This window comes from Chinchilla lanigera, unplaced genomic scaffold, assembly GCF_000276665.1.
Source record: "Chinchilla lanigera isolate Chin_1 unplaced genomic scaffold, ChiLan1.0 scaffold00013, whole genome shotgun sequence".
Taxonomy (NCBI): Eukaryota; Metazoa; Chordata; class Mammalia; order Rodentia; family Chinchillidae; genus Chinchilla; species Chinchilla lanigera.
The window spans coordinates 21,869,848-21,882,219 of NW_004955414.1; the positions used below are offsets into that span (position 1 = coordinate 21,869,848).

The following is a 12,372-nucleotide window of genomic DNA, read 5'->3' on the forward strand; positions in this document are numbered from 1 at the left end:
ATTCTATATAGCCCCTACCAGTCATGGGCTCTCGACTGTATCCATAGTAGGAGCCAGTGAGGAAAGTAATTGGGATGTGTTCAGATCAATCACTCTCTGTAGAACACCCTGAGTACCCGCTGGCGAATCTGTCTAGTCTTCACCCCATAGACAAGAGGATTGAGAGCAGGTGGCACAAGAAGATAAAGAGTGGCCAGGAGAACATGGACGTGATGGGGCACATGGTGACCAAAGCGGTGAGTGAGGAAGGAGAACATTCCAGGGATGTAGAAGACCAGAATGACACACACATGAGATCCACATGTGCTGAAAGCTTTGAGTCGGGCCTCGCCCCCTTGTACTTTCAGCACTGCCTGGAGAATAAGGGCATAGGAAATCCCAATGGCCAAAACGTCCAGCCCAACTACAAGCAGTGCCACGGCAAGTCCATAAGCTCGATTCACTGTGGTTTGTGAACAAGCAAGTTTTACCACAGCCATATGCTCACAATAGGCATGGCGTATGATAGTAGCCTGACAGAAGCTGAGGTTCTGCAACAGGATAGGAAAAGGGATGAGAAGAAGCAGTCCACGCACCAGCACTGCCACTCCAATGTGCCCTATTACCCCTGGATGCAGGATGGTGGAATGGTGCAGAGGGCGGCAAATGGCCACATATCGATCCAGAGCCATAGCCACAAGTACACCTGACTCCATGGAGGAGAATGCATGAATGAAGAACATCTGCGTCAGGCAGACAATGTACCCAATCTCATGAGCATGAACCAGAAGCACTGCAAGGGCCTTGGGTGCAGTGGAGGAGGCCAGGACTAGGTCAATGGCAGCCAGCATGGTCAGGAAGAGGTACATAGGTTGGTGCAAGGAGGAATCAGTCCAGATGATGAAGAGAATGGTAACATTACCCACTAAAGCCAGGAAGTAAAGGACACCCAGGGTCAGTGCTATCCAGTGCTGACTTTCCTCTAGACCTGGAATACCCACTAGGAAAAAAGAAGGTTGGGGGAATCTCCAGCTGGAATTGCTGAGGGCCATCATCAGCAGATTAGAGAGAGAAGAGAGAAAAGAAACCAGTAGCACGATTGCTCCATTCCTGCTGCATGATCACATTGGCCATATCTGGTTACCATCTTCATGCAAATAAGGTGGCTTAACCTACAATATAAAAGAGTAAAATGAGACACAAGGAAGAGATTTCCTTTTCTGAAGACAACCTTTTTATAATTGAAACCTTCACATGTCTAAATTAGGATAAGCATAGTTTCATACAGCAGTAAGAGTAAATTCATGTTGCACTGAAAGAGATGCTTACGCTCTCCCATTCAATCACTTATATAATGGAACTATCAACATGAAAGAATTATCTTTACTAATCTCTGAGTATTACTGAACACGTAAGTGAGTTTGTTGCTTTTGAAACTAGTCTCCCAGGTTCCCATGACCTAACATTCTACAGCTGCTGCTCCTGTCACTCCCGAGAGCTTCACTATCTTCTCCATCTCATTGTAAGCTGATTCCAGAGTTCTGTCCTCTCCTCCTTTCCCTATTCCATTCATTATCTCTGCATTGACCTCATCCATTCCCAAGGTTTTAATTATTTATATATTTTCATTTATTCTAAATGTATGTATTTGAGTCACATACCTTTCTAAACCTCAAGTCCATTTTTCCATTTGCTTCTTTAACAGATACCATACACAGCATATTCAAGACTGGATAAACCTTCCTATTGTTCCCAATCTCTTCTATCTCTTGACAAACTTTTTATGAATTACATTATTATATATCCAACCTGATCTAGAAACGTAGAAACTATCTTTATGCATTCTTATATATCCTCCCTGTTAACCCTTCAATTCCCACTGACCATATTTTTAACCTCTCTTATAGATACTTCTTTTTCTCACACCCCAATTATCACTGACTACCTTAGTTCACACTGGATTGTTTCATTAGGTTTTACTGCCCTTACTATGAACCCCTTCCCAACCTATTTTCAACTCTGAGATTACAGATTTTCCTGAAGTGCCCATGACATCATGTCACTCCTGTGGTTAAAGTCCTTCAGTGAACTAAATGCAGGGAATAAAATCACGCATTTAAGACAGGCATACAAGGTTTTCAAAGGTTATCTTTTGTATGTACCTTATGTCTTACAGGTAACATATTCCCACATGTATAGTCTGCTTTAGCTTCCACAACATTTTTGGAGTTATATGAGCACACCATCTTATTTTGCACATACCTCATGTGTGTTCTTTCTTCTTCCTCCTTTATAGAAAGTGATCCATCTCATTCCTCAAGAGTCAGAGTCCATTCCTTCTTCCCCTTTAGATGGACTCTTTAGTTGTGTTAGATCAATATATTATGTTAGGAGCTCTTTATGATGCCCTTTTGCTCATCCATAACTGTGTGATATATCACCACTGTAAAAATCCTTTCAGTGCCTTAATGCTTTAAGAGAGAGAACCACATTTCATTAACCTTGGTATTCAAAAGCTAGCATGGGAGATCACTTCACAATGCAGGCAAATAGGGGCTGAGGATTTAGCTCAGCGGCAAAAGCACCTGCCTGGCAAGTGCAAGGTCATGAGTTCAGTTCCCAGTACCAGAGAAAAACCAAAAAAAAAAAAAAACACAATGCAGGCAAATAAATAAAACTTTGGAGACAGAAAACGGGTTTATGCTCTATCCTTTTCATATGCTAGGAATAAAACTTTGGTAGGCAATTTAGGCTAAGTCTTGAATTCTTCATTTATTAATAGAATAAACATCAATCTTAAATGATGCAAGTAGAGACTTGATGTATGTTATTCTATATATGATAGTTGTCTTTATCATTAACACCAGCATTAAAGGATGACTAAATATGAGATCACAGTTTTCTCTTTTTGCTTTGCCTCCGTGATTCTCCTCTGCTTCAAATTTTCCATATGCCTGTCTCTCACCATGACTGTTACAATAATTCAGTGTGTCTGACATCTCCAAGTACCAAACAAATAGGTGATTTGTTTAACCTTACCTATATGATTCACTCTGCCTCAAACATTGCAGCAAAAAATCTGAAACCATGTGTTTGTGTCTGTGTGTTTGTCTTAAAAGATAAGTGCACTCTTAAATAGTATTTTCCAATACCAGAGAGTCCACATGCACATGTAAAGATGAAGTTAGGATTGTCTCTGTTCATGTGGGCTGCACATCTATAGCTCACCCAGTGTGTCTTTTTCAAAACTCAGTGGTGCCTATAATATTGCCCTGAGATTCTAACCATAATAAGTATAAAATCTGAAATGCCTGGTTGGCATGTATCTACAAGCCTTTGTGGTTTTTTCTAAAGTCAGTAGCAGCGACATTTCTACTGAGACCTCCAGGAGAATCTCAAAATTACACAGAAATTCACCTTTCGGTGCTTGACATTCCATAGACAGAAAGTTGATTCTCTTTCTTAGCTAATTCCTCTGCTTTAAGCTTCAGCCCATTTCCTGTTTTTAGCTGAGAAGTTAAAATAGTCGTTCAGTTATGAAGGCACCCATGCTTTGACAGAAGCAATGTCATAGGGCATATGCAGCTGAAGCCAAACTATTGCAGGTGAAGGAGAAAAGCAGAGATACTGGTCCCTGAGAATAACCTCCTTCTTTGTGCTTTGAGATGTGTGAACTTGGAGGAAAAGCCCTGAGATGCTTGTTAAGTATTAATAGTCAAAATAAATAAAAGATTCTTATGTGATCCTCAGAGGAAAAGCTGACGGGACTTTATTCCCAGAAACCTAAAGCCGAAGATGTATTTACCTGTTTGACAAAGAAGAGAGAATAATTGACACAGAACTGACATAGTTTAACTCATGTAGGTTCAGTGCAAACCACCTGTATTTTGTGAAGTTCTGCTTGGACTCTGTAAGGCAGTATGACGTCTCTCATTTTCTTCCTTATCCTAATCCCTTACTGGTGCATCACTGCAATGATTGCCTATGCTGTAAAACTACTAGGTCAGTCCCTAAAGAGTAGGGACTATGCCTTATTTGCAGGAGTCTCAGGGCAAGCTCCAGAAATGACTGGAATCTAGGTGGCACTCAGTAACATTGGATAAATAAATTAATATGCATATGATTAAATTAATGAATAAATAAGTATATGGATGTCATAAAAGTGGGAATTGTGGGAACTCGGCAAGGCAGAGTCTGAACTTAAAAAACAGGACCAAGGCAACTCAATGCTCCTTATCCTAAATAAAACCCTGAGTGTGTCATGATATAATAGCCCCTGCTGAATCTTTCCACCCTAAGAGGGTAGGAAGAAATCCTAGATGTGTGTCAGAAATGAGGGGTTCTTATGGCCACTAGTAGTCACTTCTTCCACTGCCTCTAAGTGGGCAAGAAGGCTCCTCTCCAGTGTGTGACCTAATTCTCTCTCTTTGATCTCTTTCTTAACAGTCAACTGAACTTCCTGAAAATGAAAAAAAGGGACAGACAAGAACATAGACAAAAAGATATTAGGAGAGGGCACAGAAAATAGTGCTCTATGACAATGACCATTAATAAGAGATGAAGATAAGAGAAATCAAGCACCCAGAGGCAAGACAAATCAGACACACATATTTATACAATATGCCTGACCAGGGCACTCTCCTGATCTCTGGGAGTTATTCTAGGATGCCCCTTTTAGTGTTGAGTCAGCAAGACACAGAGAATTGGGAAAAGGAGAAAATTCCAACAGTCAGAAAATTTCCACCATATCCTCCCCCTGCTCAGCTCTAGACATTCCTCATCTCCGGTTTAATGTCCTTGATGATCTTCTTCCCTAGCTTGGGAGTAACGGTGATTAAGAGAATTTTTCATTCAAAAGGGCTGCATAACAGTCTCTGAACGCTAAAGAGAAAATCAAACACATCCTTCAAGTTCTATGTTGCTAACTTTTGCAAAGACATGAAACATGCCTCCTAGCTGTGCCAAGCCTTGAATAAAAGAGCTACATCATCATGCACTGTATGAGTGGTGAGAATGCCAACCTCACATCATGCTGAATGCCCCATGAATGCCTCAACTAATCCTGAAGGTTTCATGATATTTGCAGTTGTCTGTAGTCACATAAACTAGCTCGTATCAATGTGTTCTCCCTGAATTTCTGTCATTATTCTCAATTTTCTATGACAATGCCTATGTCAGAACAGAAGAGAACAACTACTCTGATTCACAAGGAAATAAACTTGAAATTACTCAGAGGTGTTCAGCTAGAACCACACAAACCAAGACAATAAATCCTCATCATAAAGGCAGTGAGAAAAGAAGAGGCCAGTTGTCAGTACACTTCCCCCAACCATAAGCCCTGAGCCTGACCTCAATTTCTACACTTGATGTCTTGTTGCACCGTCTCACCACTGGTTCCGTCATTTTCACCATGAGAGTCCGTTCTTGATGTTTCCCCAAAGCATGGACAGTGACTGTGAATAGGTACTGAGATGGTAGGATGCTATTATCAGTTGGAAGGTCTCAGAGGACTTAGAGAAACACCTGGCCAAAGCCAAAATGAGCCTGCAGATTGGTGTGAGGCACAAGGAGCTAAGGTATTACCCACAGGGAGAGGTTGTCGGGCAGGGAGTCAGAGCAGGTAGTGGCACCTGTACCAAACCAGGTGGCTCATCTCTGCCCAGTGTTACCTATACCCCAACCCTGTACATCCCTAAGCTTTTCTAGAAAACATCAATTTCTGCCAACTGGGAAGTCTCAAACTGCTCTGGAGCTCAGATTTCTCACTCTTGCAGGGCAATCTTCAGTGTGTTTATTCCTCTCAGTTCTAGGCATATTGGCTGATAGAACCTCATAACTGAGTCACTTTTGTGGTAAAAAGAACAAAGCTGCTTCACCGAAGGTTACTTTTCCTTCTTTTTTGCTAACACACAATCACTGGTTGTGGGGAGCAGCTGAAGTTGGAGAATGATCATACATGAGGGGCTGGAGTAAGGCCAATCCAAGAACAAACAGCACCTGAGATGAGCTATGTGAACAAGCTGTACCAGTCCAAAGAACACCAGGTGCCCAAGGCAATCCAAGCAATGGGCTGCTAGGCAGAGAGGTGTCACGTGATGTCAACCCTACAAAATGTATAAATAAACACACTGCAGTGGTTGACCACTTCCTTTTCCTCCCATCCAGACAGAGGGCTCCACCTGATCCCAGCTTTCTGTATCTTGTCTTTATTTCTTCACCTTCTCACAGCCCTTCAAGGTCCTCATCTGGGAAGTTTAAGAGCTATGCCAGCTGTGGCCACTGGTGATGTAAGGATACAAAGACCTAACCCACTTTATTCAACTTAAACAACATTGCAGCATCATTCCAGCTCAGGTGGTCCCACTGGGCTAACTGAAGTACCTGAGAAAACTGGGTCACAGTTTGACATCTTTCTGTGCTCATCCTACTCTCCTCACTCCTGGATAGTCATTGTTCCCATGGGTACTCCTCAATAAAAGTCCTGCGTGCAGACCTCTCCTTCCATTTCCATTTCTGCTGTGCTCAACCTAAGACATGTATTAGATGAGCTGAGAGCTTTACTGTGTAGGAATGTGACCACTCAAGGACATCAACCTCATTGCCATAACAAGTGTTTGATGCGCAGGGCTCTTCAGACAGTCCACTCCAGGAAATTCTCACGGAGATGGACTCAGCCTTCTGCTGCCATGTCTCCTCATTACCCAGAAGATCCTTCCCATGGCCCCATCTTTGACTAAACTAGTTAGCATTCCACCCAATGCCTCATTCCCTTTGAGAATAATGCTTCAAGTGTGCAATCCTTTCATTCACCCAGTCAACAAGTGTCTTGGTTACTTTTCTCTCGTTGCTGAGACAAAATACCCAACGCCCAAAATGAAGGAAGGAAAGGTTTATTTAGCTTACAGTTTGTGGAGGTTTCCGTCCATACTTGGCTGGCTCCGAGGCAAAAGGTAGCAAAGCAACAAGAGCAAAGGGGGGAATGGCAGCTGAACAGCAAACAGCCAGAGCAAAACTGGAGGAATGGCGGCAAGCAGCTTTTTTCCCTGCCTTACTTTGTAAACAGGCTACCCCCACCTAAGGGGTGTGTAGCTCTCACATAATCTTTGCCCTCCTCTTCCACAGGCTCAGGATGTATACAAAGTAAGCACCCTGGCTTCCTGCTGAGTCACTTAGCCAAACCTCTAGACTCCCCAAGTTGACACAATGTATCAACCATAACAACAAGTATTTCACTCACAGCTTGTAGAAAGCCTTGTTTAATCAATAAATATACACCTTCCCTACCATCCAATTTTTCAGTTTTATAAAGATGCAAAAGTTATATGCATGCAGTAGGAACTAGGCAATTTTAACTTTTGATCTTTTCCAAGCTAGCAATATGTAATAAAACATTATTGCTGAGGGCCGGGGATATAGCTCAGCAGCACAAGCACCTACCTGGCAAGCACAAGGTCCTGAGTTCAATTCCCGGTACCAAAAAAATAAAATAAAATAAAAAAATTATTGCTGAGCAGCAGCAGTGAGTTGTAGTTCCCAGTCAGTCACACAATCATGAGAGTGCAAGTGATATTCTACAGTGTACCGTGTTGCTAGGATTGCCAATGGGTTAGGCTTATTAAACGCATTTTTGACTTATGGCATTTTCAATTTGAAATGGGTTCTTTGGCACATAATTCTATCAGAAGTCAAAAACCACCTGTTTTGAATATCTCCCAAACTCTAAGTATTCCACTGATATTTAAAAAAAAAATAGTGTCATAAAACAGTCCCTGCGAGTCATTGGATGATATATATTAAGTACATGGTCACCTAAGTAGTTAAGAGCATTTATAAGTATTTTCAATTAAGACTACAGTGTGTTGAATGTACACAATAGAAAGAATTTTCCCATCTAGGGAGCTCACAAAGGACTTCCTTCATCCAATTTAGGAGCCAAAAGAACCGGTTCAAAGTGAAAGTGGCTATAAGAGTCAGCTGAGGGCACAAAATCTATAAGCCAAGAAGAAACAGAATCTTTGTTTTTTTCTTTAATTCAGGAAATAAACCTAGACAGTAAGCAAGAATCACCCCTACATAGGGTCCTTTAGTCCATGTTAAAGAGCTGTGGAAAGCTATGAAGGATTTGAAGCAGAAGACTGATACATGATCTCATCAACAAAATGTCCTCCTAGGAGAAAGGATAGAACTTGTTAAACAAAGAGAGCGCACAGCTAAATTCTTTTTATGTCTCCTTCCCCTCTGCTCCATCCCCCATCTCCCCTGAATCTTGGTCCTTTTCCTCTCCTGCCCCTCTCTCTGGCCCCTTCCCTTTTGCAAAAGTTGTCTCCCTGTTTCTGGAGAATCAGCTAGACAACTATTTTCAGAGATATAAGCTATAGAAATTGAAAAATGTTTAAATGAAAAGATTGCTCTGTTTTGTTTGTCTTTTGCTATTGTCCTTTTTTTGTACTATTTCCTTTAAAATAAAAAAAATTTTAAATAAAAAAACAAAGATAGTACCTATCAGATCGTAAATGCAGAGCTCTCTAGAGAGGTTCATGTCATGGGAATGGTAGATGGGTAGGAATCCTTGGAGATCAAGAAATAGGGAACGTGAAAAGCCACCCACATGGATACTAATGTTTCCAACCAGGATCATGGGGAACCAAAAAATAGAAGATTTTGGCCATGTCATCGCTCAATGAAGGAGAGTAACAAAAAGAGATAACATCAAGTAAGAGCAGTACAGGGAGGTGTGCATGGATGGTATTAATCCCAGAGGGCACTAGTTTGCGCTTGCTTGCTTGCTTGTCTGTTTTTACAAGAAAAACATTGTATTTGGGAAGAAGCACACTAAACTCACCGCTAATCCAGAGATAGAAAAGGTCTGAGAACATAAATGGTCCCTACTAAATGGGAAGTAAGACATTTTCATCTGACATAAAATGTGAATAATGATGACACTCGCTCTGCTTGCATTTTGAGGACGTTAAATGAGAATGTGTGTGAAGTCTTTACCTAAAGGACCGAGGTACATTGAAATAAGAGCCAACACAGAAAAGCTGTCCTTATTAATAAGTTTTTTTTTCACTAATACAAGATATTCAGAATAGAATTGTTCAAAATTAGTTCACCCAAACCACTTAGACTTCTGAGTCCTTTGATGGTAGCCTTTCTTGATCTTTACCTGCAGAGCTCTGCTCCACTCCCACCTGTGGAGCAGAACAAGGATAGGATCAACCTGCATTGCTTGCCCTGGATTGGAAGAGCCACCTCCTTTCCAATAATATTGAAGATTAATATTTAACAAAGAAAAATGACACTGCAGTATGTGGTATGAAGAGGAAGCCACTTAGGAGCAAGAGCTGAAGTAGATTCCCCTGGGGCACAAAGGGTGAATTGTGCCAGCTTCCCTCCATGGTAGGCTTAGAGTCTTGCCAATGTTGGCCATTCACATTGTCCTTTCAACCAAACCCAGCTGACGTCCCACTCCTGAGAATTAGTTTTCTACAATTTGCAACTAACCCCTACCACAGCACTATCAAATTGTATTGTCATTTTTGCATTTTCAAGTTAGTCTCACCTTACCCTGAAAGCCTAGTAAATACTCGAGATATGGAAGGAAATAATGAAGAAAAGAAAAAGAGCAATGAAGAAGATAAATGCTGTTTTCTGTTTGCTCTGTCCTTATACAAAGCAGTGTGTTTGTCTTATAAGAGTATGCATGCCCTTCAGTGCCTCTATGCAGTGTCCAAATTATCACCATTAATGAACCAAAATTTTGAAAAGACTAAGTTAGAGACTAAGTTAAAGACTAAGTTAGAGGAATGTTAGCCTTGATGACAGCAAAGGCAGTAGTATTAATGGTGATCATGATGACAATGGTTCATTTTATTTCTTCAATGTAAATACACCAAATGCTTATTATGGAGATTTGTGTGGTCATTTACTCAAAATCACCTATTATATTAATGTGACTGATGAGGAAATATGCTAATAGTAATACAGTCTATTAAAATAAGATTTATGTATGAAACCAACACTTATGGAGAGCATATAATATACTAGGAACTACACTAAAAATACAACAGAAATCATTATCTATTAGATAGGCAAGACAGAGGTCCTTCATCTAATCAAATATATATAATTATAAATTATGATAGATAATTAAGGGAACATATACAGTACTCTGAGATCAGAAAATGAGTGATCATGAAAGTGTTCTCCAAGGAAGTGAGTTTTGAACTGATGTTCAGGATGAATAGATAATGTAAAGATAAGAACAGGAAGTTGTATTACCGTGAACAGGGGCTCAGTTAACCCTGGATGGAGATAACATACACTTCTGAGGAACTTAAAGAGGGCATTTATATATGCTAGGAAGATATAACACACAGACCGTATCATCTATTTCAAAAATATGTATGATGTAAGTACAGATCAACAACAGGTGCAATTAAATACCAGCGGTAGGCATTGAAAAGGGAATAAGCAAGAGAGGAAAGAACACAAAAAATAAGTAGAAAGAAAAAGAATTAGAGAAGTAATTATTGTGTGGCCATTAACTTAGGAGTTTGATTCAGTCAAGCCTCTGCTCTTGACACTAAAAATGATGAAATAAATGTTATCATTACTTTCAAAGATTAAAAATATATACTATTATAGGGTATTGAGATGTGTTGTATACCTGTACCAACTTCACATAAGAAATGTAAACATTATGTATTGTAAATGTGTACTAATTAAAAAGTAATATAAGAGGTGGCATCAAAAGTTATCCATCTCAAAAACAGACTAAAAATATATATAGAATAAGGAAATCTTTATCTACAATTTTGGAGTAAGACGGAACATGAGTATCCTAGTTCCGCTCATAAATGAATGCTATACTATCTCCATAATTTGCTGCTTTTCTTTCTCTGAAGTCAAAGCTTTGCTGGTGGTTAAGGTTGAAACAATCTCATGTACAGATTGTGAGTGACAGGATGATGTAGTGCTCCATTTTTTCTTATGTCCAAAATAGGCATCCAGGTCATCTCCCCTCAATCACTTGAATCCGGGTCTATTAAGTCTTGCTTCTCAATTAGCATTTATAAATGTATGCATTTATAGTACCAAGACAAATAAACTATAAGTTTTAGGATAAAAAAATAACAAAAAGAGTTTTTTGATTGCCCAATTGAGACATCACAACCCTTCTTAGTCCTTCATCCAATATCTAAACATCACAGAAAACATTTCTCAACTTACAATCACTTGAAATAACTTCATTTGCTTCATGTTCACTATCCCCACCGGACAAGCGATGTGGCTGTGGGGCTTCTACACCCTGGGGAAGAGCCACCCTGTCCCCTAAGTTCCAACTAATGAGAATTATACTCAAGTGGGTTCAATATGTGCAGTGCACAGAAGTGTGAACAGCCGCTCTCGAATCTGCTTGGTGTTGACTCCATAGACAATGGGATCCAAGGCAGGAGGCAGAAGCAAGTAGAGGTTGGCAAGGATGACTTTGGCATCAGAGGCTGTGTGTGGCCCAAAACTCTACACAACCACAGAAAGAAAGCCTGGCCCATAGAAAAAAAGGATGACACAGACATGGGCTGTACATGTACTGCCTGCTTTAGCACGCGCCTCAGGAGAAGGCAGACACATCACTGTCTTCACAATCTGCACATAAGAGTAGGCGATAAAGGCCATGTCCCCTACACCAAGAAAGATTGCCACGGCAAAGGCATAGATGTTGTCCACAGTTGTGGTGCCACAGGCCAGCTTCACTATTGCCATATGCTCACAGTAGGTATGATTAATTGTGTGTGAGCCACAGTAGGGCAGCCGATGAGCCAGACTTGGAAAGAAAACGGTCAGTCCCACACCTTGCAGCACCACCAGGCCTCCAATCTTGGTGCCAACAGCTGGGGTTAGGATGGCTGTATAGTGCAAAGGGTTACAGATAGCCACAAAGCGATCCAAGGCCATGGCCACCAGCACCCCAGATTCCATGGCAGAGAAGGCGTGGATGACAAACATCTGGGAAAGACAAGCGTGGGAGCTGATAGCTGTAGCACCAAACCAGAAAATGGCCAGCATCTTGGGCACAGTGGAGAGAGAGTGGACCAGGTCCACAAAACAGAGCATGGCAAGAAACAAAAACATGGGCTGATGAAGCCTATGTTCCGTCCAGATGAGCAAAAGCAAGGCACCGTTTCCAGTCCGTGCCAGAAAAAACATGAAGCAGAAGGGAGCTGAGATCCAAATGTGGGCAGCACTCGGCCCTGGAATGCCAGCCAAGAGGAAAGTATGTGAAAAGAGGTGAGAATTATTGGAAAGACTTAAGGTCATCATCCTACGTGGAGGAACATGGGACCACTGCCAAGAAAGGTAGACAGGTAAGCTTCCATGATGTGGAGATAA

General features: G+C 41.0%; 4 protein-coding genes across 5 annotated transcripts in view; all 4 read right to left on the reverse strand.

The window, feature by feature from the left end:
• The window catches only part of LOC102012951 (olfactory receptor 52N2), a 163,249-nt gene that overhangs the window by 92,834 nt on the left and 58,043 nt on the right, over positions 1 to 12,372 (reverse strand). The window lies entirely within an intron of this gene.
• Positions 1 to 12,372, reverse strand: part of LOC106146227 (olfactory receptor 56A4-like) — a 99,394-nt gene that overhangs the window by 28,967 nt on the left and 58,055 nt on the right. The window contains exon 2 of the mRNA XM_005380108.2: positions 2,242 to 2,450. Within this exon, the coding sequence (XP_005380165.1) occupies positions 2,242 to 2,292 (51 nt within the window). The 5' untranslated portion in view covers positions 2,293 to 2,450. The remainder of the gene's footprint in view (positions 1 to 2,241; positions 2,451 to 12,372) is intronic.
• Positions 90 to 1,064, reverse strand: LOC102012632 (olfactory receptor 52L1). Its single transcript, XM_005380106.1, has one exon. The coding sequence runs from the start codon at positions 1,032 to 1,034 to the stop codon at positions 90 to 92; it is 945 nt and encodes a 314-aa protein (XP_005380163.1). The 5' UTR covers positions 1,035 to 1,064.
• On the reverse strand, positions 11,341 to 12,303 carry LOC102010149 (olfactory receptor 52K2-like). The gene is given in 1 exon segment (XM_013511736.1): positions 11,341 to 12,303. A coding segment is annotated over 1 exon segment (963 nt).